This window comes from Hydra vulgaris, chromosome 01 (genome assembly GCF_038396675.1).
Source record: "Hydra vulgaris chromosome 01, alternate assembly HydraT2T_AEP".
NCBI lineage: Eukaryota > Metazoa > Cnidaria > Hydrozoa > Anthoathecata > Hydridae > Hydra > Hydra vulgaris.
The window spans coordinates 65,163,335-65,190,901 of record NC_088920.1 but is presented as its reverse complement, the minus strand read 5'-3'; the positions used below and the strand labels follow the sequence as shown (position 1 = coordinate 65,190,901).

At 26.6% G+C, this 27,567-nt stretch overlaps 1 protein-coding gene across 1 annotated transcript in view; it reads left to right on the top strand.

The window, feature by feature from the left end:
• Positions 1-27,567, top strand: part of LOC100211630 (E3 SUMO-protein ligase RanBP2) — a 113,520-nt gene that overhangs the window by 12,259 nt on the left and 73,694 nt on the right. Inside the window, exons 5-8 of the mRNA XM_065788951.1 lie at positions 2,144-2,187; positions 2,334-2,380; positions 16,981-17,040; positions 17,627-17,695. Coding sequence (XP_065645023.1) covers positions 2,144-2,187; positions 2,334-2,380; positions 16,981-17,040; positions 17,627-17,695 — 220 coding nt within the window. The remainder of the gene's footprint in view (positions 1-2,143; positions 2,188-2,333; positions 2,381-16,980; positions 17,041-17,626; positions 17,696-27,567) is intronic.

The following is a 27,567-nucleotide window of genomic DNA, read 5'->3' as shown; positions in this document are numbered from 1 at the left end:
GGATAGAAAAATTAGAACTGTATGTTCATCATCAAAATCTCATTTATGGAACATTATGGAACAGGACTGGAATAATATTCAGAAAGAAACAATTAGAAAATTAATTGAAAGAATGCCAAGAATAGTTAAAGCATTTGTTAAATCTAAGGGTGGTTTTTTTGATAAAAAGAAAATTTAATTATTATAATGGCTTTTATAAATTTTTATTGCATAAAACTGAAAAATAATATATTTTATATTGAAAATATTTAAAAAAATAATTTTTATTAATATAAATTAAAAATTATTTATTATCATGTAATTACATATTAATATTGTTTTTTTGAAAAAATCTCCATTGTCCTAACTTCTGTGAGCGGCAGTGTACATATATACACACAAATTATGGTAGTTAAGTTTGTAGTTGCTTCGATTAACTAGTGTTCAAGTTATGCTTCCCATCTCCTATAAGACGCAATGTTTGTTAGGTAAAACTATTTTTGTATGATGCATTTTATGTGGCTGTCTTGAACCTGAAGTTGATATTTTGTCTTGTTATTTTAGAATTATTTTTTGTCTCTATGTGTTGCGGATGATTTTGGTTTTGTAGAATTCATTTTAGGATTTTTATACATACATTGTCAATGTATGTATATGTGTTTTTGATGTTATATTTTGCTCTTGTGATTTCTAGACTAATACTGCAAAGATTTAGCATAAAATTGAGAGAATACAAAACACCATGTTTGTTAACTTTTCTTTAAAACATTGATGTTTGCTTAAAAATTTGAAAAATGAGAGCCATTACCATTTTATTAGGATTTGAAATGAAATTTTGCATTGTACTCTTACTTCCGATCTTTTTTGGAAACCATATATCAAATCAGTTGCAAAATTAGCATCTGCTAAGGTTGCATCGCTTTACTGAGTTCGTCACTTTCTTACTTTGGATTCTATTCTCTATATCTATAAATCTCAAATCCGGCCTTATATGGAATACTGTTGCCATATCTGGGGCGGTTCTTCTGATGATGTCCTTTCTCTTTTAGGCAAGGTGCAAAAATGCACTGTAAACATAGTTGGACCTGCTCTTGCAGCCAACCTCCAACCATTATCACATTGTCATAATGTTGCTTCTCTTTCTCTTTTCTACAAATACTACAATGGGCACTGCTCTAAAGAGCTAGCGTCTCATATGCCATCTACTAAAATTCATTCTTGTGTTACTCGTCATTCAATTAAGTGTCATCCTTTTTCTGTGACTGTTCTTAAGTGCTCCAAAAATGCTTATTCGTCTAGTTTTTTTCCTCGACTATCAGCTCTTTGGAATTCACTTCCTTCATTTTGCTTTCCTGATTCATATAATTTGCAACCCTTTAAGTCGTCCGTCAATCATTATCTTGCTCTACAATCTTCATCTTTTCTATTTCAGTAACTTCCAACTTTAAATAGTGGCTGCTTGCAGCCTTGTTGGAAGCGAAGATGTTTTTGTTTTTTTTAAAAAAAAAAAGGTTATAAATTTTATGAGTCAGAAAAATAAAGATTTTATGAGTCAGAAAAATAAAGATTTTATAAATCAATAAAATGGGAAAAACTTTTGTTTTTTTCCATTTTATTTTAAGTAAAGCATTCATTTTATTTTTTATTTCAATTGTTATATTAAGGTGGTACTACCCTGTTAAAATCAGCAAAACAAAAAAAAAAAATTTTTTTTCAAATTCTAACAGTTTGAACATCCTAAATCACAAGAGACACTCTATTTTTCTTCAAAAAATAACAGAAAGTCAAAAAGTTTGTATTCAAAGGCAAGATTAGTTTTGAACAACATATATATATATATATATATATATATATATATATATATATATATATATATATATATATATATATATATATGTATATATATATATATATATATATATATGTATATATATATATATGTATATATATATATATATATATATGTATGTATATATATATATATATATATATATATATATATATATATATATATATATATATATATATATATATATATATATAGATATATATATATATAGATATATATATATATATATATATATATAGATATATATATATATATATATATATATATATATATATATATATATATTTGTGTGTGATTATGTTTTACATTTTGTAGATCATTAGAGCTATGCAGCTCTCAAAAAGATATTCTGCTGAAAGGTATGCTCCCTTCTTAATTTACTTGTGTAATATTGTGAAGGGGACAAACTTCGAGAGATGGTTATGGTTGATTGATAAGGAAAGATAATAAGAATAAAATGTTTTTAATTAAAGTAAATTTTTTAAACTTTTTTCTTTTAATATAGTTGTTGTTTTGTGTTGCAAGTTTCCTATTGATCCTCTTCGTGCTAAGGTAATCTTTATAACACGTGATAATATTTTGTAATAATATAATATAATTTTATTTTCAAATATGTTGAAGTTTTGCTGTCCAAATAAAAAGATATTACTATTGCTAGCTGTCCAGACCCGTAAAATATGGGTCTTGGTAAGACTATTCCATACTGATCATTTCTCTACTTATTCCTAACTTAAACATTTTATACTGCTCGAAAAATGATATATAAAGAGAAATCTATCATATTGTGTGTTAAATGTGTAGACTTAACTAATTACCTAAGCACATTAATAACATAAGTATCTGTTATAGTATATAATATCTTTATATATGTTATGTATATAATATCTTTAGAGCTTTAAAAATGTTTTATTTTGTATTTTAGAAAATTAGAAAAGATAAAAAAAAATTAATGTGCAGGCTAGAAGAACCCTGTGATTCACTATAGAAACAAGCTAACCACTTCTGTCATTTAAGCATACTTTATCACTAACTTTTAACACTATTTAATTTAAAAAATACTTTGTAAAACTTTATGAAACAGCAAATAAGTAAACTTTAAGGTATTAAAAGTATTAAAATTGCATTTAAGTGCCTCTATATATTATATATAATATCTATATATATAGTATCTCTATCATGATATGCACAACTAATTTCTCCTGGTGTTTTATATGTTTTTTAGAAATTTTATGTTTTTTTAAAAATTATCTTACTTTCGTTTGTTATAGTATATAATATCTTTATATATTTTATTTATATACTATCTATAGAACTTCAAAAATATTTTATTTTGTATTTTAAACAATAAAAAAAGATTTAAAAAAAAAAGTGCAAGCGTAAGGGCTTAAACCACAGTGATACAGTTCAAAACTTCTGCAAGCTAAACACTTCGGTCAGTAAGCCAATTTGATAAAGGTTTTAACACTATTTAATTAATAAATAAAAAAAATATGTATATATATATAGTTCTATAGATTGTTGCATTTGGGAATACGGTAGGAAAATAATGATTCTTATGCCAACAAATACGTCACTATTAATTACTTTTGACTTTCGTCCAACATTTGCATGTTGTCAGAAAGTTAAAACCATTAACTTAATTACAAATTAATCGTTTTTCAAAAAAACTGCAAAAACGCAAATTTAATTAACCAATATGTTTTTAAAACATTCTGTATGTTTTTAATAATATAAACAATGTTTTTATTTTTATTTTTTTAATAAAATGTTTTTAGTTTTATTTATTTTTACTGTAAATCATGCACAGAGTGTTGCTACCTCGACTATCTTATAGCCTGACTCGCAACAAAATGCTGCTACATCGACTGACAAATAGCCTGACTCGCAACTGAGTGCTGCTACATCGACTATCTTATAGCCTGACTCACAAGGGAGTGCTGCTACATCGACTGAGGGTTTTCAGTCTATCAGGTTATAGAAAAAAAAATTTCGGTCTTAATTTTTACTTTTTGTCAACAAAATATGGAAAAACTTTCTGACAACCAGTTAGGGGTTTATATATATATATATATATATATATATATATATATATATATATATATATATATATATATATATATATATATATATATATATATATATATATATATATGCATATATATATGTATATATATGTATATATATGTATATATATGTATATATATATATATATATATATATATATATATATATATATATGTATATATATATATATATATATGCATATATATATATATATATATATATATATATATATATATATATATATATATATATATATATATATATATATATATAACCCGTTTTTATATATATAAACCGTTTACATATATATATATATATATAAACGTAAAATATATATATATATGTATATATATATGTATATATATATATATATATATATATATATATATATATATATATATATATATATATATATATATATATATATATATATATATATATATATATATATATATATTAGGGTGGCCAATAAAACAACTTCTTTTTAAAATGTCTGCTCTCACTCTCAAAATGTGTTCTATATAATAAGATAATACTAAAATTAAAAAATCTAAAAAGGTAAAAGAAGCGAAAAATTTAAAAGAAGCGAATTTGTATAAAAGTTTTAAAAATAATCATCGTTTTATAAAAAACATTAAGAAAAAAAATTTTAATGAAATATTTTTGTAAAAATGTAATTTTTAGTTTAAAAATATCATTTTCTAGGCAGTGAAAATAATATTTTTTTAATAAAATCATGATTATTTTTAAAAAATTTTTATAATTTCGCTTCTTTTGAGACCCAGTATGATATACTTTTGAAAAACTTTTTTTTTTTAATTATTGGGACCCGTTTGATGTTTAAGGGTCTTTAGCTACGTCTGAAAAAAATTTTTTTTTTAAATTTTTTTATTCTAGTATTTTATATTATATAGAACACATTTAGAGGGGGAGAGTGGGGAGAAATGGACACCCCCTGCTATTTTTAAAACTAGTGGACCATATTGTTTTGGACCAGAATAAAAAAACTTCAGTAACATGAGATGTTTTTTTCCAAACAAAACCGTTTCATTTTCTTAATTCTCATGCACGTTTTTCAGTTTGTTTTCAGTCACAAAACAAGTATTTTCTTAAACAATTTGCACGTCTATATTTCATTGGATCTACATCAGAATCCAAGGTAAGTTTGTATTATTGTAAAACCAACATTTCTTTATAATTCATAACTTTTGCCTTACTAATTCAATAAATAAAAATTTTATAGTGTTTTAACCAATTCAGGTACCAGAAATGGTCCACAAGAGGTCTGTTCCTCCCCATTCATTTGATTCATGATTGGCAGTAGATTTCTATAGGAATGATATGCTTATAATCAGCATTTTGAATCTATATAGATGTATGTCTTATTTTTACTGTAATAAATCTGTTAATTATTAATGCTGGTTCTATTTTAAGTAGTTTTAACTCTAGATCTAATCTAGATTTTTAAAAGTCAAAACCTAGTTAATGACATTTTTTTTTTCTTTTTTCAGGTAGTAATGCCTCGATAAGGAAAACTGACAATTTCAAAGTGCCAGAGTCAGTTATGATAGATGCTGTAACATCTATCATAACAAGTAACAGTTATGATAGATGCTGTTGAGAAGGACATGACAGTTCGACAAGCGGCAAAAGAATTTAACATTGCCTGATCAACACTGATTAACAACATTAAAAAGGTAAAAAGTAAACAAACTAGTTTGTCCCAACTATCAGCACAGCCTGATATTTACTGCAGTGCAAGAAGAGGTGCTCAAATATGTTTTATGGCCTAACAACAAAAAATGTTTGTGCTCTTGCCCTTGAAATGGCTACAGTGTATAACATAAAATGCCCTGCGTCATGGATCACCAATTCAATGGCCGAAAGAGAGTGGGTTTTTGGATTTATGAGATGCCATCCAGAACTTTCACTCAGACAGCCAGAAGCCATATCACTGCCACGGGCTACAGCGTTCAACAAATTAATGTCAACACATTTTTCACTTTGTTGAAAGAATCTTTCAAAAAACTAAGTATTAGCGGTGATTAGATCTTCAATTTAGATGAAACTGGTGTGATGACTGTGCAAAAAGTTCCAAAAAACTTCCACGAGGTGCAAAAAGTAATTGCACCTCGTGGAAGTATACAAATAGGTCAAGTTACCTCCAGAGAACGTGGCGAGCTTGTGACAATGTGCTGCATTGTTTCAGCCACCGGCAACACTTTACCACCTGTTTTAATTTTTCCAAGAAAGCAATTTAAAAACTTCATGTTAAATGGATCACCAGAAGGCTCTCTTGACTTGCCCATCCTTCTGGTTGGATGACCAGTGACAGTGACAGTGATATTTTATAAAATGGTGTATAACTTCAAGTTATACACCATTTTATAAAATATGTTAGACCAACTGAAAACTACCCTGTGATATTAATATTAAACAACCATCAAAGTCATCTTTCATATGCTGCCCTAAAATTAGCTAAAAGTAATAACATTCATATTATTACCCTACCCCCTCAAGCCATAAATTACAGCCACTAGACTGCGCTGTATTTGGGTCAATGAAAGCTGCATTCAATAATCTTGCTGACTCTTGGCAAATAAAACATGCTGGGCAAACTCTGTCTATTTATCAGCTGGCGGAGCTTGGAGGCACAGCTTTTCTCAAGGCTTCTACAAAACAAAATATTTTGTCTGGTTTTAAAACTAGTGTTGTGTGGCCTCTAGATAAAGACATATTTTCTGGTGAAGAATTTCTGCCTTTAGACATTACAGACAGGCCTATGGTTGCAGACACAGAATTATCAGACATTGCAAAAGCAAGGGCACATTTTAGTTCATCATCACCAAACAGGGACACTCCTTTTGTTCCTGATACAACTCCACAAGCAGACACAATCAGTTAATTTGTTAGTCCTGACAGTATCTTGCAACGCAACTTCACAAGGGGACACATCAATTAATATGTTGGTCCATACAGTATCTTTGGATGAAGCTTCACTAAAAATGTTTGCTTCGCATGAAATATTTGTAGGCTATCCTAAAGCTGCTCCTCGTAAGCATACCAACAGAGGGAAAAAACATGGAAAATGTATGATCGCGACATTACCAATGATGGAGGAAATAAAAATAAAGCAGTGCATTAAATCTGGGGATAAATCCAATATAAAAAAGAATCTATTTGATACTGACATGACTGATGATAGGACAGATAGTATTAGTGACAGTAGCGACAGTAGTGATGGAAGTATTGATGTCAGAGTGGTTAGTGTCGAAAGTGTGAATGTTAACGACTATGTTTTGTGTGAGTTTGAGGCAGGAAAGTAAACAAAATATTTAGTTGGTAAGGTTATGAAAGAAGAATATGAGGATGGTGATATTGAAGTTTCTTTTTTCGGAAAGAGTGGGAAAATAGTTGACAAGTTTTTTTGGCCAACTGTATAAGACATTGGGACAGTCAGAATTATACAAATTAAAACAATTTTGCCACCACCAGTAAATTGCAAAGGTACAAAAAGAACAGAAAGATATATCTCATTTGATGTATCTTTAAAAAAAAATTCTTTTTTATTAATTTATTTAAAGCTGCTTGTGTCTTCCACAGGTGGTCCATTTCTCCCCCAAAGTTGGTCCATTTCTCCCCACAGGTGGTCCATTTCTCCCCATATTGGGGTGGTGTTTTATAATTTTTTTTTCTTATGTATGATAATTTTTATTTTTTTATAGACTATTTTGAAATAAATGGTTACTCTTTTGAGAAATATAAGAAACATCTCGAGTTGTTGTTATTTTTTTTATAGTTGTTGTTATGTTTTTATGTAACTTTTTGTTAAAAAGTAAAAATGGTGGACCATTTCTCCCCCCCCCCTCTCATATGTATATATGTGTATATATATATATATATATATATATATATATATATATATATATATATATATATATATATTTGTGATGTGCGAAACAGAACACAGAACAGAAATGAAACATTATACATTTATATTTAATAACCAATCATATTGCAGTTTTATAATGTAAACAAAATACTAAGCAACACAGACTAGACTCTAGAGTCTAGTCTGTGTCAAATAAAAGTGAATGAAATCAAATGAGATACATCATACAATACAATTACAATGTGTAATAATTCAAGTTAAAAAAAATCAAGTCAAGTACTTGCAATGCAGTGCATAGAATAAAGACTAGGACTAGTATCATATTTACAGTTATAGTTTAACAGGTAATACAATACAAGTAAAAGTACAATGCTATAATGAATGCAAATCCTATACAGTTATGTAAAGTAGTAGTACATGCATAGGCAATTGTTCCAGAAAGTCCAAGACTTTAATCTACAGTGTACTGTACTGACTGTGGCTGGCAGGGCAGTCTGGCTTCGGTACGCTACTGCTATGTGCTATACTACAAATTTTCGTGAATAAAAGTTAGTTCAGCCACATGCTCAGAGAGTAGATTACATCACCTTCTTGTAACAATGTTACCAGACTTCGAGTTAAATCTCTCCGAATTTACAGAAGTTGCTGGAATAGCCAATAGTGCCCTCGCTATTCTTGAGAGTTTCAGCAGACGGTGATGATTAACTTTCCACCAATCAAGTACATTGGCGTTCCTTCCAATAGGAGGTTCAATCATATACATTCTGACCTCCTCTTGCACAGATGCTGCATCATCAACTGGCAGCATCCTATTTGCAGTTGCTGTTGTAAGCATGCTGTCGAAGTCATCCCATAAACTACTTGGCTTGAAGGCTGCAGCTGATGTCCGACCAGGACCTTAACCAAGACCAGCACTTCCAAAAGCAGGAGCGGGAGCACCAGCACTAGCAGATGTTCCTACAAAGTATTATATAATATAAATAGATGTACAACTAAAATAGCAAACAGAAATGAAAGCCTATGCATTATTGTTTTATTATTCATCTGTAATTAAATTAAACCACAATCCAGTAAATCTGAAAGTTAAATCTGAACTGCAGGCCATTACCATCAAGTCTTAATCTGTGTTAATCATGTAACATAAAACGTAATAGTTTTGGAATTGTACCTTGAATTATATTCGTGTCATGATCGCTCAAGGCACAATGTCCACCAACACCAGTACCGCCACGAGATCGGAATTTCTTAGAGTACTGGTGAAGACTGTCTACAACAGTAGCTTGCTGTTGTTCAGAGAAGAAGATGGATTTGTAGCGTGGATCAAGAAATGTACATACTGCATCAGGCAAAGCTGATATGAATTGCGGAAATCGTCAGTCTAGTTTTAACTTTAATTTTCGAGCAACAAGTACACCACAACCCTTATGTGAAGGATCATTGATGAATCGCTGCAATTGCTGATTTAAGCCATGCAAAGCCGTAATTTTCATAGACAACGTTGGGTAGTTCTTGCCACATAATTTCTACTTGCTTGTTCAAATGGAGCAAGAATTGTGTGATAGCTTTCAGCAAGCTTCCAGTTTGCATTAGTCAAGTTATCCATTTTTTCACTTATTGCTAGCTCTGCAGTTATAGCATCTTTGTCTTCGCATAATCTCTTCAGCATAAAGTAATCCGAGTTTCACCTAGTAGCAACATTGATTATCAGTTCTCGTTCTACCTTTCCTAATCGCTTCTGCTCTCTGTGCAAATTCTGTGTAGCCTGGCAGCTATGGTGATAATGTGACACAATACGATGGCTTTTGGAAAGGACAATCTGCATTCCATCAATTTCACTCACGGCATCATTGATGGTTAATTGTAAAGTGTGATCAAAATTATCAATAGTCTTGTCTAAAGATTCAAGAATGCTTTCGCCGGTATGTTCTCCTGGAAACGGCTTGTTTTCTAATGCAAATGTCTTTAGCTCAAATTCAGGGCTTTTATATGACAGACAGAAATAAATAAATGGATCTTGCGCCCTCGAAGTCCACAGGTCAGTCGTGAATGAATATGAAGGAATATCTTCAAAATTTCGATATATTTCATTAGCGGTTTTCTGTTTTACACTACAATATAACTCAGGTACAACTGATCTTGAAAATGTAGTTCTGCTTGGCACCAGATATTGTTGTTCCATTAATTTCATCAGTTCTTTGAATCCTCTGCCTTCTACAAAGTCGTATGACAACATGTCTAGAGCAAGCATGCAACCAACCGAATTCGTTATAGCGATGGCATTTGGATGACTTGACGACCAATGTGCTTTCTTATTAAAAAGGTCATCAACTTTACTTTGCTTCTTATTTTCATTTTTCAGTTCTTGTTCTGCAAGTTTTCTTTTACGATTCTCTTCATTTCTCGCTACACACTCTTTATGCGCTTTCGGATGAGCAGCATGTAAGTGAGCATAAAGACCTGTTGTTGCTCCAGTTGGACACTGAACAGGTAACTTGCATGTTCCTATTTTGCAAATGCCTATAATTCTATTGCCATTTGTTTTTTGTCTACTAAAAAATTCCCAGACAATACTTCAACAATTACCATCATTACTATCCGCCATTGTGGAACTGTATAACTTTTTTCTTTCACTTTTAAACTATAAAATTCGATTAACTTTGGGTTCGCTTCGAAACAAAGATACTATACTTCAAAAATTCGAATTGTTCGAAATTAAAAAAAACATTTGATTCGAAACAAAACTAAAAGTCAGTTTCGAATTCGCAATCGAAGTTTCAAATTTCGCACATCACTAATATACATATATATATATATATATATATATATATATATATATATATATATATATATATATATATATATATATATATATATATATATATATATATATATATATACGTATATACGTATATACATATATATATATGTATGTATATACGTATATATATATAATATATGTATGTATATACGTATATATATATATATATACGTATATACATACATATATATATATATATATATATATATGTATATATATATATATATATACATACATATATATATATAAACATATATATACATACATATATATAATATATATATATGTATATATATATATATATATATATACATATATACATACATATATGTATATAAACATATATATACATACATATATATATATATATATATATATATATATATATATATATATATATATATATATATATATATACATACAGTATGCAAAAAAAATAATCATACACTTAAAAAAAAAATCATAATTTTTAAAATTGCATCAAAAAAATGAGTTTTCCGTTCAAATATTTGGTTGTTGTTTTTTTTTGATATCTTAATGAGTAATATTTTAAGAATTTATTTCTGCATTGGTGAATGAATTGTATTTCAAACCTATTGAATTTTACACAATGGATTTAATGGTGCATAAAATTGAATGCAAAAAAAATAATCTTGGGTCGCTTCTGTTGTTATATTACCCCATGCGCTCAATATAGCTACTTTCAAGTCCTCTTTGCGTGTAAATGCTCGATCGCCAATTTTTCTGTCCAAAATATACCACAAATTTTCTATTGGATTTAAGACTCTGAGATGGCCATTCCAAAACATTGATGCTATTTGTGTCAAAGTATACCTTTGTTTTCTTAGCCGTATGCTTTGGATTGTTATCCTGCTGGAGTATGAAATCGTTTCCCATTCTCAATTTTTTAGTAGATGGTCGCTAAGTAGTTGGCTTTAAGAATTTCACGATACATTGAAGCATCCATTATATCATTAATAAATGTCAATTTCCCCACTTCTTTCCAACTCATACTACCCCAAACCATCACATTTTCTCCTCCATGCTTTACACTACCTCGCAAACAACTCAATTTATAAGCTTCTCCTTTTTTTTGCCACACCTTCTGGACTCCATCCGATGAAACAAGGTTGTATTTTGACTCATCTGACTACAAAATATTTTTCCAATATGATATCGGCATTTTTTCATACTTCTTTGCAAATTCCAATCGACGTTTCATTTGTTTTGCAGTTGTGATGTTGTGATCTTCTTGAACTTTTAAAGCTAATTTAACTGCCGAAACAAATCTATTTTTTTTCACATTAATGATGATATTGTGATCAATTCCACTAGTGGAATTGACCAGATCATGCTTCTTAACAATTGAGGGCACTGTTGTAAAAGGAATTCTTGTTTCTTTTTGTATCTGGCGGTAGGATTTTCCTTGATTTTTCAAATCAACAACAAGGCTCCATTGATGAAAAGACAAAGTTTTTTTTTTTTGACGCCATTTTGCTGAAATACTATTTAAATTTATTTTATTTTATTTCTAGGACAAAAGTGTATATAAAAAATTACTACTTTCAACTTTACTTACTAGTTTGATTGTTCAGTTTAGCCTGATTTACTTTAAAATAACGACCTATTTTATTAGTGTACGATTATTTTATTTGCAGTCAATTTTATGCATCATTAGATCAATTGTGTAAAATTCAATAGGTTTGAAAGACAGTTAGTTCACCAATGCGGAAATAATTTCTTAAAACATTACTTAATGAAATATAAAAAAAAAACTTCAAATAATTTAACGGAAAACTCATTTTTCTGATGCAATCTTAAAAATTATGATTTTTTTTTTAGTGTACAATTATTTTTTTTGCATACTTTATATATATATATAAATATATATATATAAATATATATATATAAATATATAAATATATATAAATATATATATATATATATATATATATATATATATATATATATATATATATATATATATATATATATATATATATATATATATATTAGGGTGATGACTTTTTTACAACCTCACTTCCCTGTATCATTCTTTAATAAGCTTTCGTTAAAGATTAGATAAAATCATTCTTTCAAGGTAATTTGATAAAAAAATGTCATGTATAAAAAGATTTAAAATTTTTTATTTATAAGCTTTTTTGCCTAATTTTTGAGGTGCCTTTGAGCAGTTACAAAATTGAACACAAGTTTCAGAGTCCTACATATGCAACATTTTATAGAGTCATCAAACACACTAGGAAGCCAATTATTTACAATGTCATTGGTCAGGATGAATCTTGTGGAGATGGTCTTTGCTGAGGCAGATGTCATACAGGTCTTGCCAACTTTGATTGCAAAACTTTCGGCGATGTTGATTCGTATGTTTTCTAGTGTTTTTGCAAGCATCTGAAACCTTTTAGATTGTCATTTAGCACAGCAGATAGTTTATCAAAATCTTCAGCGCGGAACAATTGACTGCTAAACTAATGGTTGGCCCATGAGGAGGAAACAAAATAACAGATTTTACACAGGTTTTGACTTGTTTTGGACGTCAGAATAAAAAGACGGGCTAGAATGGCTCGAGAGTTCCAGCGTGCATTGCTGATGTTTGGGATCTGTTGAAAGAAGATACGAGTTAGCTGGTAAAGAAACTTTATGCTGTCTCTCCAGATGTCTGTTTCCTTAATCTCATTTGTACCATTGCTGAAAGCTGCTTTCAATTTGTCATAATTGCTCACCAAGTCCTTCAATGTTTGTTGATTTAGTTAATTCATTGAGCTCATCACCTATGACAATGCAAAAAATGTGTCTAGTCTTGGCACAAGCAGGTTTTTTAGTGGAAACCACCAATGTGGCTTTTGCTCTCATTTTGCTTTTATACAGGTTCTCTTTGCACAACCATTTGTCTTTAACCGTAGTAATGTCAAACAGTTCATTCAATGCATTAAAGTTTTGTTTCTTTCTGCTGGGCTCATAGTCTTTCAAAAGTTTTGTAACAAATTCGTTTAGCAATAATAGTGTTGACACAAAATTAAGGTAATTTAAACTTAACTAACTGCTTTGAACACCTCACTTATATACCAGTTTATACCACACTGCAAAACTGCTAAAAAAACTCTACACGAGCTTCTCGAACGCACAACGTTCTACAATATTCTGAAAACTTCCAAATAGTTCTCCCAAGACAGTACCATAAAAATTTTAAGGGAGGGGGGTTCGTTTTTGTAAAACAAAAAAGTTTAGGGTAAAAAATAAATATTTTGCTCGATATTTATAGCAAAATTTGCGTGAAACAAAAACCACTTGGTACAAAAAGGGGCGTCGATCGCACCTATTAACTCCTATAATATAATGCCCTACATTACATTTCAAATCAGTTTGTGCGTGACCTTTTTCAATATTTCATTGGAATAAAGGTCATTTTAGTCATAATAGGGAAAAGTTCATCCATTTGTGCTACGGGAAATGAATTTTTAGAATTAAATATCTGTGGGCATTGGTCAAGTTATGATAAGTGCAAAATTGTTCATTTTGAAATAAGTATGCAGTTTTGTTATTTGTCATTAGATCTTTCATTCTGTCAAACTATGATTGCTGTATTTCAGGGTTGTCCAACTTTTTTGCAGTCAGGATCATTATTTTATTTTGATGACAACACGAGGGCCATAAATTAATTATTTTATTTAAATAATTATTTTATTCAAACTTCTAATTAAAAACAACTAATTCAATTTCAAGATTGTCAAAAAAATGTATGTAATGGGAAACTTGGCATTGTTTACTTTTACACAAATAATTTAGCTTTTATAGTGGATGATGAAATCTGATGTGTATCAGTGAGGTGTTCATCTTTCAACAATGACTCTACTCTGATTTAACATGTGTCATTCTTGAAAAAAATTGTTCACAGATGTAAGTGCATCCAAAAAGGGTAAAATATTTCATGGTGATATTTTCAATATTTTCTGCAATTAAAAAACTTGTTTTGGTAGCACCGCTAGTTACTTAAACTAAAATAAATTTAGCAATTCCAGCTTATCAACACGAAATTGGCCTTTGAATTTATTATAAGTTGCTGCATATTTTGTAGTATAGTGTCTATTAACATTATGCATTTTGCATACTGCAATTTTTTCAAAACAAATTTGACACAATTGATTTATTTTCTCAATTAAAAAATATTCATTTGTTCAAGATGGATTATGTGTATGACCTCCTTGTCCACTTTCAGTTTCAACTCTACGTCTTTTATTAGCACTAGCAGAAGCCATATTTAAAAAAATATATATATAACTAGGTTCCGCTAACCAAGTATTCAATACCATTTTTACCGGTTTTATTAAAAGTGAGGCTGTAGTTTTAACCATATTGCAATAAATTTTAGAATAAATCTGATCTTAAAAATTATATTAATAACTGTAATTAGCTGTAATTTTCCTGAGCTTAAAGTTAAAAAGAGCTACAGTAAAAAGAGCTACAGTAAAAAATAGTTTTTAAAACATAATCATTTGATTTTAAATGTTAGATAGTGAAAATGTGAGCCAAGGCTAAAGGAAATGAGGGCCACTTTGTGGCTCGTGTGCATTGCGTTGGACAACCCTTCTGTATTTTTAAAGTAAATAATTTATTTTTTATGAAAAATAATTTATTTTTCATTATTATCTAATTTATGGCAACAGATCAAATTTTCAAACTGTTCTCCTGTAAAATCTCATATTTGCACTTATCATAAATTGATCAATGGCCACAGATTTATATATATATATATATATATATATATATATATATATATATATATATATATATATATATATATATGTATATATATATATATATATATATATATATATATATATATGTATATATATATATATATATATATATATATATATATATATATATATATATATATATATATATATATATATATATATATATTATTTTCCTTATATCCCACTCTATTTACTCTATTTAATATTATTTGCCTTTACTTGTTTTTGCACTTTTTGTACTTGTGTTAATTATATTGATTGATTACTATATGTATATTTATATATATATATATATATATATATATATATATATATATATCATATCATATATGATATATATATATATCTGATATATATATGATACATATATAGATGATATATATATCTGATATATATATGATACATATATATGATATACATATGATATATATATATCAAAAAATTTAAAATATATTCATTAAATTCGTTTTCATTCAAATTTTTGTAGTACTATTAATAACTTAAAAGAACTTTTTAATTAACTTTAACTTTAGCTTTAGTTTGTTTAACACAATGCTACATTTAAGATGCAATATTTTATTAAAACTCTAATTTTATCTTGCCCAATTACAAAGCCATTAGTTTTAGATAAAAAAAAATCTTTTTAAAACAGTTGGTGGTATATGTGTCTGTGTTATAAAAACTTGCTTATAAAATTACATATAAGCTGTCATTTTCTGAACCAGTCTTTGAATCCTTCACTTTAGAAATTTACAACAAAAATATATTATCTTGACAACTACTTAACGACCACCAAAATGAAGTTTTTAAAAGTTTGAAAATCACTTAAATATGTATTTTTAAATGTGAAAAAAACGAAAGTACAATTTTATTTTATGGAGACCATAATGTAGATTTTTTAAAAATATTGTTAAAATAAAAAGTACAACAATTTATGCTGGCTTCAATGAGTATGGAACACCCTTAATAATAAGCTAACAAGAATTATACAAAACTGCTATTCTGCAATCAACAACATTTTCACAAAAACCTTTCATTGCGCAATTAAATCTGGCATTATTAAAAATTCTATTGTACGCTATATAAAGCATCAAACATTATATTTACTGAGGACACTTAAATTTATGCTTACAATAATTTTAGCGATCAAAAAGCAAGGAACTAGAACAAATATCAAACTATCAACTGTCTATATTTAAACACTGATCAATTTAAGTTTTCCTTATATTTTTTTAAACAAAATTTTCAATGTATTCCTGCATCTTTACCAACATTATTTATACATTTTTTATTTTGTTTACAAGATTTTTTCTTCAGGTTCCACTGTCTCCTAATTATTATATATATTATAGTATATTTTTTATTTAATATTTTCAAAATATTTTGTAATTTATTACTTGACATAAATAAATAACAGCAATTTAGCTAAAAAAGACAAAAAGACATGAAATTGTTATATGTATATAAATAAATGTAAGCTTAAAAATAAGGATTTACTAGATACGATAAAAACCTCCTGTTTATGTCAGTTGCGCTCATTATTTTCATTGGTTAAGTTTTAATTTGAAATCTTTGTGTGTTCTTTATTATATTTTTATTTTAGGTATGGGCTGACAAAGGAAGTAAACTATGTCCAGGTCATCCAGCCGTTTTCAATTTAAAGGTAGGCATAAAATGTTTGATTTATGATGTACAGTGTTTTAAGTGTTATTTTACTTTAATGCTTTATGATGGATTGTGTTTAAGGATGCTATGTGATGGATTGTGTTTGAGATGGCTGCATGATATATTGTGTTTAAAGATAGATTATTGTTAATTACACACGATATTTGACTTTAGATGAGTAGAAGCGAAAGCCCTAAAAGAATCATAAAAAATCCATATGATTTTGTTGTTATAAATTTTGATATGAATTACTGCAATGTCTGTAATTGCTGTCATATTTTATATATTACAAGTTTTATATTTTTATATAATATACTTTTATATATTGTATATTTATATATTACATATTTTATATATGTACAAAATGATTAGAAGGATCTTTTACTAGCAGTTTACTAAAAAAGCAGTCGAGGCGTTATTTTTGCTAAAATGAAAATAACGGTATGTGGAAAAATCAAAAAGGAAGATCATATCAACCAGCTGTTTATTTAAAGCAATCAAAGTTCTTTTAATTCACAGTGAAATAGTGTAAACACAACTAAATGATTTTTGTAAATGTGTTTTATTTCTTTTTTTTCTTTCAGTGGCATTTACTTTCTCAAGAAAAGTCAAAGAATTATGATGAAATGGAACTTTTACTGTCTGATGAACTGGTAATTTTAATTTTATAATATTAAATGCACTTTTGAGGTATGCTTTCTTTCTCTCTCATATATATATATATATATATATATATATATATATATATATATATATATATATATATATATATATATATATATATATATATATATATATATATATATATATATGAATAGTTTTAAAATGTATTCTAAAAATAGAGTTCTCAATGTTCTTAGGAAAACAGAGTAATAATAAATTAATAGAAAATCATTTAACAATTTTTTTTTAATTTAACACTGTGTTACAACAATAAAGATTCATCAGATATCATTTATGATGTATGTGTAGAAATATATATGTATATACATATATTTATATATATCAAGCCTTCCGGGAAGTGTGTGCGGTCGCACATCTTGCTTAAAGTAATTTTTTTAAACAACTTGAGCATGTTTTTATTTAGTAAGCATTTTAAGAATTCGCGGCAAAATAAAGCTATAAGAAACTAGAGAATATATCAGCAATACTCGAAGAAAAGAACCAAAGACTATACAAAATTGAAAATCTAAATAAAATAAGCTAAAAGTTTATTAATAAAAAAAAAAATTGTTGTCAAAAAAATAATATACCTAAATATTTACTGTTTTTGTTTTCTTATTTTTAGAGCGTTTGTTATTTTCCACTACCAAAATTGATAGTCGAAGAAAAAAGTAGATAAGAATATAAGGAAAATAAAAATATTTTTTGATTAACAATTTTTTTGCTACTTTTTTCAGTAAGTGTATAAAGGAAATACTTTATAAATTGCGCTAGAAACACGGACAATTTTTAAAATTGTTTTTCAAATGATTTGCTAAACTTTACTATTTTTACCAATGCACAGGAAAACAAGAAAACTAATTGCTATTTATTTGTGAAAACTTTTTAACAAGTTTTTCATGTAAAAAAATGAAACGATTCTGTGAAGTTTATTTTTTTTAACAAGTTTTTCATGAAAAAAATGAAACGATTCTTTTAAGAAAGTTCAGTAAATTAATAATGCACTAGTGCATTGTTAATTTACTGAACTTTCTTAACACAATAGGCTAGTGCATTGTTAATTTACTGAACTTTCTTAAAGAATTTTTTAAGAGCCTATTTAAAACTTTTGTTTAAGTTTTTAAATACATTTTTTAAACTGAGCAATCGTAATGTACATTATCTCTAGTAAATCGTATTAACATTGGAAATTGGGCAATATAAAAGAAACAGTTTCATACATTCATCAAAATTTATTAATCAAATAATATTTTTTACAATAAATACCAATTTATTTTCTTATTTTCCTATTATATAAGTATTGAGAAAAAACATCAAATATAGCAAAAACTTTTTTAAAAGCAAAAAGATGTAAAACAAATAAACGTAATAAACAAATAAACATAAGAAAAAAGATTTACAAAATTTCTTATAGTTCTAGCGTACATAGCAAATTAGTTTCTTAATTATATGGAGTGATAAAAATCGTGAATAAATTGCATATCAAAACTTTCAATTGTTGTTAAATCGTTATAAAAGATAATGTTTTTTTCAACAACGACTCTGAAAAAAAGAATACAAAAGTTATTTAAAAAATTTTATAAAAAAATTCTTTTTTTTAATTTACTTTTTTTAATTAACAAACTTTCAAGTTTATTTAATTAAACTTGATATTTTGTTACAATTTTGTTGTTTTTTTCTCAGTAAATAACTTTTGCTTTTTGCTGCAAATTATTGAAATGCCTAATAAGTTAAAAGATGCGGTAATGGTGTAGTGGTAGAGCGCTCGCTTCATTAGCGAGAGGTTCCAAGTTTGATCCCCACCACGTCCCTGGTAGTACTGCACTCAACTTGTTTCTCCGCGCAGTGGCCTTGTTCGTCAAGGTTCATGTTTCAGAGTTATAGAGTTGAGAGAGGGTTATAACCACAATTTAGTAGCCTCCTTGTCTGTAGTGGCCTTCTGGGCCTTGGGAAGATGAATTAACAAAAAAAAAAAAAAAGATGTGAGCTGCCAACGTGGACAAACAAGGCATGCGACCGCACGCGCTTTCCGGGAAGGCTTGATATATACTCTTACCTGGTTGTTTTTAATTTTACCATTGTCAGGTCAGTTTTGGGTTGTTTTTTTTTTTTTTTTAAATTGTTTTAAAGACCAGAAAAACTTTTTTTTTTTAAATTATTATTTGATAGACTGCCTGCCCCGACCAAACCCTCAGCAGGTTGTAAGATAGCTGATGTAGCAGCACTCCTTTGTAGCAGCAGGCTATAAGATAGTCAATATAGCAGCAGGCTATAATGTTAAAAATATTCAAAATATTTTTAAAAACATCCTATTCTTTTAATTTGCGTTTTTATGGTTTTTTGAAAAAACATCAAGTTTAATTAGTTTCTTCAACTAAGTTAATGCGTTTTGTTATGATCTAACTTTAATTTTGTCAGTTTAAATACCATAGACGTATTATACATATAATATTTTTTACCACAAATGGTATATAATGGTATATAAAACACCTTTACTATAGGTATATGTACACAGGCCTCAGTGAGTTGCCACACTCTCCTAAAACGGGAGCAATTTGCTCTTGGAAAAGTGTAATTTTTTCTCTCAAAAGTATTATTATCATTGTAACTAAAATAAAAAGTGCATTCATTTTAATAATTATTTTTAATAATTCCTAAAATCCCTGCATTCTATTACAATAAGAAAATATAAAACTTTTTTTTAAAATATTGCTCATGTAAAGAATTTTTTCATGCTGCAATAAATGACACTTGTTAATCTTGTAATATTAACGTAACAACAAATCTACAAACGTTTGCACATTTGTAGATTTGTCGTTTGTTAAAAAAAAAGACAGAAAAATGTATGTCATGTTTCTTTATTTTTGCATATACAAATGTTGGTGTTTGCTTAAAATTTTTAAAAACATATTACTTCAGCAGTTTTTTTTTCCAAATAATTATGCGATTGATAGTTTTTTATTTATTATAAGAAACAATTACTTACTCAAATTTAAAACACATTTTAAAGATTTTAAAAGAAACCACGCTAAAACATGATTACTTCCTTCATCAATAACATTACTATTAAAAAAATAATAACTAAGTACGCTACCAATGTAACTAATTATGTTTTAGCATGGTTTTTGCATGCGTTAACAAAAGCATACAATATTTTACTTAAAATGAATGGGTTTGCAATTACATTTAAAGAAACCATGCTTTTTTTTTAATTTTCTTTTTTTTCTTAAAGTGAAGTAATGTTTTTTTGCATATTAAAAACACTTTTAAAAGTTTAAAATGAATTTTTAAGTTTTGCTGAAATCTTATAAAATTTATAATCTATTAGATTATATTTATGTTTTAATATGTTTATTATAGTTTTTATTTTTTATTGTGTGTTTAACAACACCAATAATGTGATATTTTTAATTAACTTATTATTAAATACTTAATATGATATTATTTTTAAAAGTTTTAAAAAAGAAATGTCAAAACAACTTTTAATTTGAACTTTTAAAATAAAAAAATAAAAAATAAAGAAATGTCAAAACAACTTTTAATTTGAACTTTTAAAATAAAAAAATAAAAAATAAAGAAATGTCAAAACAACTTTTAATTTGAACTTTTAAAATAAAAAAATAAAAAATAAAGAAATGTCAAAACAACTTTTAATTTGAACTTTTAAAATAAAAAAATAAAAAATAAAGAAATGTCAAAACAACTTTTAATTTGAACTTTCAAAATATAAAAATAAGAAATAAAGAAATGTCAAAACAACTTTTAATTTGAACTTTTAAAATAAAAAGATAAAAAATAAAGAAATGTCAAAACAACTTTTAATTTGAACTTTTAAAATAAAAAAATAAAAAATAAAGAAATGTCAAAACAACTTTTAATTTGAACTTTTAAAATAAAAAAATAAAAAATAAAGAAATGTCAAAACAACTTTTAATTTGAACTTTTAAAATAAAAATATAAAAAATAAAGAAATGTCAAAACAACTTTTAATTTGAACTTTTAAAATAAAAATATAAAAAATAAAGAAATGTCAAAACAACTTTTAATTTGAACCTTTAAAATAAAAAAATAAAAAATAAAGAAATGTCAAAGCAACTTTTAATTTGAACTTTTAAAATAAAAAAATAAAAAATAAAGAAATGTCAAAACAACTTTTATTTTATTTTAGCTCCTTTTGTTTTAATTTCTTCCAGTTTTTTTATTAAATATAAAATTAACTAAATTGAAAAAAATTCATTATTTAGTATCAATGGATAACAATTTACAATTGTGAGGTCATTGCATATTAATTATCATTCATTTGCGTGCACTTTGCAAATGCATAAAAAGTTGTTTTGAAGAAACAAATTCTAATTAAATTCAATAGGAATCATTTATATATCTAATAAATTATTAATTAGAATAAGAATTATTTGAAAATAAAACTTATATAACGTATATCTCTTAAATTAGATGTTCATCATTTAATAAAGATAAAAACGCTCATTAAAAAAATGATTTGTTGCCTGCTTGTAACAGTTGTAAAACCAAAATTTTGTATTTAATAAGTAATTTTTTTAATGAATAAACAGATGGCTTGCACAAAACCCAAAAGCTCTCGTAAGAAGCTGTTTAGATGAGCAGCTCGCATGGCTTACTATGTTCGTTTTAGGAGAGCTTTTCTCCACTCTCGTACTCATTTACTCCCGCCAAGGCCTGTGTATATATATATCCTCTTATTGGCTCTTTTTATTTTATGTTGACAAAATGAAAACTTTATTTAAAAACCATTTTAATAGTTAAAGAAACCAATTAAATTTTATCATTTTTTAAAAAACCACAAAAAGAAACTTGATAAACTAGAATGTTTTTTGTTTTTTTAATTCAGAATATTTTTTTTTTACCTTTTTTATTATTTAATTTTATTTGTTTTATATATATATATATATATATATATATATATATATATATATATATATATATATATATATATATATATATATATGTATATATACATATATATAATAGTAGAAAATCACTTAACAAAATTTTTTTTTATTTTACACTTTTTTTATTTTTACACTTCATCAACAAAGATTCATCAGAAATGAATGATCAAATTAATAAAACTTCAATTTATACAAAAGTTAAATTTACAGGAAGTTGCAAATGTCTTAACTACTGTAAATTTTCACACATTTGTGGAATTTGCTGACACTATTATAAAAAGAATTCTTTAGAAATGATTACTTATGCTTTTTTTAAAATGTGTTTTTAAAAAAGGGTATTTAATGTAAATATTATTTGAACTCATTTATTTTTATAGTTTTTTAGGAGAAACTTATTTTTGTGCCTACATTTAGAAATTAATTCCGATTTTTTGTTTAATAAGCATTCTTGATTTGCATGTGTAAAATCAAGAATGTTTATTCAATCAAGAATGCTTATTAAACAAAAAATCGGAATTAATTTCTAAACGTAGGCACGAAAATAAGTTTCTCCTAAAAAACTATAAAAATAAATGAGTTCAAATAATATTTACATTAAATACCCTTATTTAAAAAAAAAAATTTAAAAAAAGCTTAAGTAATCATTTCTAAAGAATTCTTTTTATAATATTGTCAGCAAATTCCACAAATGTGTGAAAATTTACAGTAGTTGAGACATTTGTGACTTCCTGTAGTTTAATTTTTGTATAAATTGAAGTTTTATTAATTTGATCATTCATTTCTGATAAATCTTTGTTGATGAAACACAGTGTAAAATGAAAAAAAAAAAATTTGTTAAGTGATTTTCTACTAATATATAATTGCTCTGTTCTTTTAAGAACATTGAGCACTCTATTGTGTAGAATACATTTTAAAGTTGTTTAAATATATATATATATATATATATATATATATATATATATATATATATATATATATATATATATATATGTGTGTGTGTGTGTGTGTGTGTGTATGTATATATATATTTTTTTTTACACTTATTCAAGTTTGTTTTCGGAACATTTTTGATAGATAGTGTTTGCTGTAAAACAAAAGTGCTCAATGCTTATGAAATCAAAATATTTTATAAAAGGTTTATTTAAGGATTAACGCAGCAGAGTTTACATACATCAACTGACTTAAATAGGTAGAATATGCGTGGTATACATATATCTAATGACATAAAAAGGTATTACATGCAGGCAGTGTTAAATAATTTGCCTGAGTGCTGCTACATCTTCTAAGTTTTAAATTTTTCTACTACATTACCCTTTTTTTAAAAACCAAATGTTGAGATTTTGTGGGGAAAAAAGTTGAAGACAACCAAGCAATGATATATATATATATATATACACTGCCGCACACGGAAGTTAGGACAGTGGAGATTTTTTATACACTTTCAATATAAAATATATTATTAGTCAGTTTTATGTAATAAAAATGTTCAAAAACCATTATAATAATTAAATTTTTTTTTCTTCAAAAAAACCACCCTTTGATTTAATAACTGCTTTAACTATTCTCTGCATTCTTTCAATTAATTTTCTAATTGTTTTTTTTTGAATATTATTCCATTTCTGTTCTAAAATGTTCCATAAATGAGATTTTGATATTGGACATGCAGTTTTAACTTTTCTATCCAGTTCATCCCATAGTAACTCAATGGGGTTGAGGTTTGGGCTTTGGGGAGGCCAGGTCATTACATGTAATACATTTTCAGCTTTTTTTGATTCGAAATAATTTCTGCATAATAATGCAGTATGTTTAGGGTCATTATCATGCATCAGAATAAAATTATCTCGGATTAATCGAAGTCCCGAAGGTATTGCACTTGTTTCCAGGATATCTCTATAATGTTCTGCTCTCATTATACCATTGATTTTATGCAAATATCCCATTCCATCCAGAGAGAAACAACCCCAAACTATCACAGAACCTTCACCATGTTTTACTGTTGGAACCAGACATTGAGTTAGCATTTTTTCTTCAGCAGATCTTCTAACGTAAACTCTTCGCTTATTTCCGAAAACTTCAAATTTTGACTCATTGGTCCAGAGTACTTGTTCATCTATCGTCCAATTTTTGTGGAGCTGTGCCCAACGGAATCTCTTCTGTCGATTAACTTTTTGTAGATATGGTTTTTGGGTAGCAACACGACCATGTAAATTTGCTTTTTGCAATCTTCGTTTGATTGTACTGACAGAAACTTTTTTTTCTCGATCACAATTGAAAATAGCTGTTATTTGTGGAGCAGTTAACATTCGATTATGCTTACTGATGATTTTTATACGTCAGTCATTAGTTTTTGTTGTTATGCGAGAAGGACCTGGATGATTTCTGTCTTCCAAACTTCCAGATTCTCAATATCGACGAATCGTATAGCTAACTGTTGATTTACTCAGATTTAATTTTTCAGCTATTTTTCTAACTGTATAGCCTTCTTGAAGCAAAGTGAGTATTGCTGTCCTTTTTTCAACACTTATTGGCTTACCTTTAGGCATATTTTTTTAATATTTTGAATTTACACTAAAAAAATAATTTTTAATTTTACCTTTGAACTTCTGCACTTGAAATTTTCAAAACACTAACACAAAATACACAAAATATCTGCAAAAACACAGTAAAAAATAGAAATACTTGTTAAATGACAAACTTAAAAGATTTGAGTTGATAATGTAAAATACAGGTTCATACGTGACCTTTAATGTTTCTGCGTTCTCTGTTTATTTATTTAAAATGAAAAGACTTTAACTTGTGAGTACAATTTATGTTATTTTAAATGTTAGTTATTTTAATATATTTACATTAAAATAAGTTAATTTAGAATTTTTTTGATACAAATTTTATTTAACTTGATTTATTTTCATATAAACATAAATTTTACTAACATAAGTAAATAATTTTATAACGTAATTACATTTTAATATTGTTCTTTTGAAAAAATATTTTTTGTCCTAACTTCCGTGAGCGGCAGTGTGTGTATATATATATATATATATATATATATATATATATATATATATATATATATATATATATATATATATATATATATATATATATATATATATATGTATATATATATATATATATATATATATATATATATATATATATATATATATATATATATATATATATATATATATATTTGCGAATCAAATGTCTCTTTGTTTTGAGATTCGATTCGAAAAAAATGAGTTGTGAAATGTTTTGTTGTTTTTTCAGATATCCAACGCTAAGATGCTATTAAAATGTTTTTATTTATCTTAGCTAGAGTAAAGTAATTGTAATCAATAGTAGTTGAAGAGCATTTTTCTATAAGTCCATCTTTTCTGAAATTTTAAAATTATTATTGGAAAACTAAAAAAAAAAATTTTAATTTTTTAGTTATAAATTAAATTATTTTTAAATATAAGTCTGACTATTTTAATAAGGGCAGAAAATTGAACATCATGATAATTATCAAATGAAAGTTGTTGATATTTTTTAATTGGTCATAAGTCTTATAAAAAAGTGGTAAAAACAAAGCGGAAGTTTGTTTGGAAAATTTTAAAGCGGAAGTTTGTTTGGAAACAAATATTTGAAAAAGATGAATATTGATTTGGACTTGTTTTATTGCTGCTCAACTCCTGGACAATTTCGCAAAAAATAAAAAAAATGTAAATAGAACAGTAAAACCTCAACAGATATTCATCATTTGGAAAATTACCAACTGTAGCTTGCTGGCACAATGACAAAGATGTAAAGCATTATTTTTATGCAACCTGGTTATTTTAAGTAAGTTCATTTTATGGCAATGTTTACTTTTTTTGTAGTTCAAGATTGTTGATACTAGTAAATTATGAGTTTCAAACAAACCTATTAGAGTTATAGTAATCTTATTTCTAATAACTAGTAATTAATAGGGTTAATATAATACTTAATAGGAATACAATATTTTTTGTTAATTTCAATAAATTTTGTTTATACATTTTTAATTTGCTCTTCAAAGTAAAATCAAAAGTGAAAGAAAACAGTTTACTTTAAAGATTTTAAAAGAAAATTTAGTAAATTTTAGTCAAGTAAAAAGGCGCAGATCCAGGAAGGACGAGTTAGTTTTAAGAAAACATTCAATTAGATATAAAATGGCTGACTGCACATTAAAAACAGTTCCAGTTTGTATGAAAACTTTTATATCAATTTACTATTGGATTTGGAAATCCAAGAACAGATATCTGTTCTTTTTGCAAAACACAAAAAGATTTGATTAAAAAAAAATTAAAATAAAAGTAAAGGCTATATATCGGGCTATATAAAGGCTAAATATGGCTAAATAAAGGCTATATAAAGGCTAAATATGCTATATATTGTATTAAGGGCAAAAGTTAAGTTTGCCCTTAATAAGTGAATTTATTCACTTATTAAGGGCAATCATTAATTTCGAAAAATTTGACTTTACAATTTAACATTTGTTCGACATGATGAAACAGCTAAAAATAAAGAAACCATATTTCTTTACACTTGAAAACTCAGAGTGGTAAAGGATCTAATGAAGTGTCTTCAGTCCTGATATGCTACTTGTCTAGCTTAGAAAAAGAGTTAATGAAGGAAGATCAAAAAATTAAACTTTAATTTTCAGATGTTTGTTCATCACAAAACAAGAATTCTATTTTGTTGTATGAAAAAATTTTCAGAAACAAATCATGTTTGCAGTTGTAAAACATTTTTTTTCCTATCAGAGGTCATAGTTTTTTACCTCCTGATCAAGTTTTTGGTCATATCGAAAAAGTTTTATGCAAAAAAGAAATTATTATTTCTCCTTCAGAATTTTACAAAGTTGTTGCAGATCATGGAACTGTCCAAAAACTAGGAGAAGACTGGTTTGTAAAAGATAAAAAAAAAGCATAAAA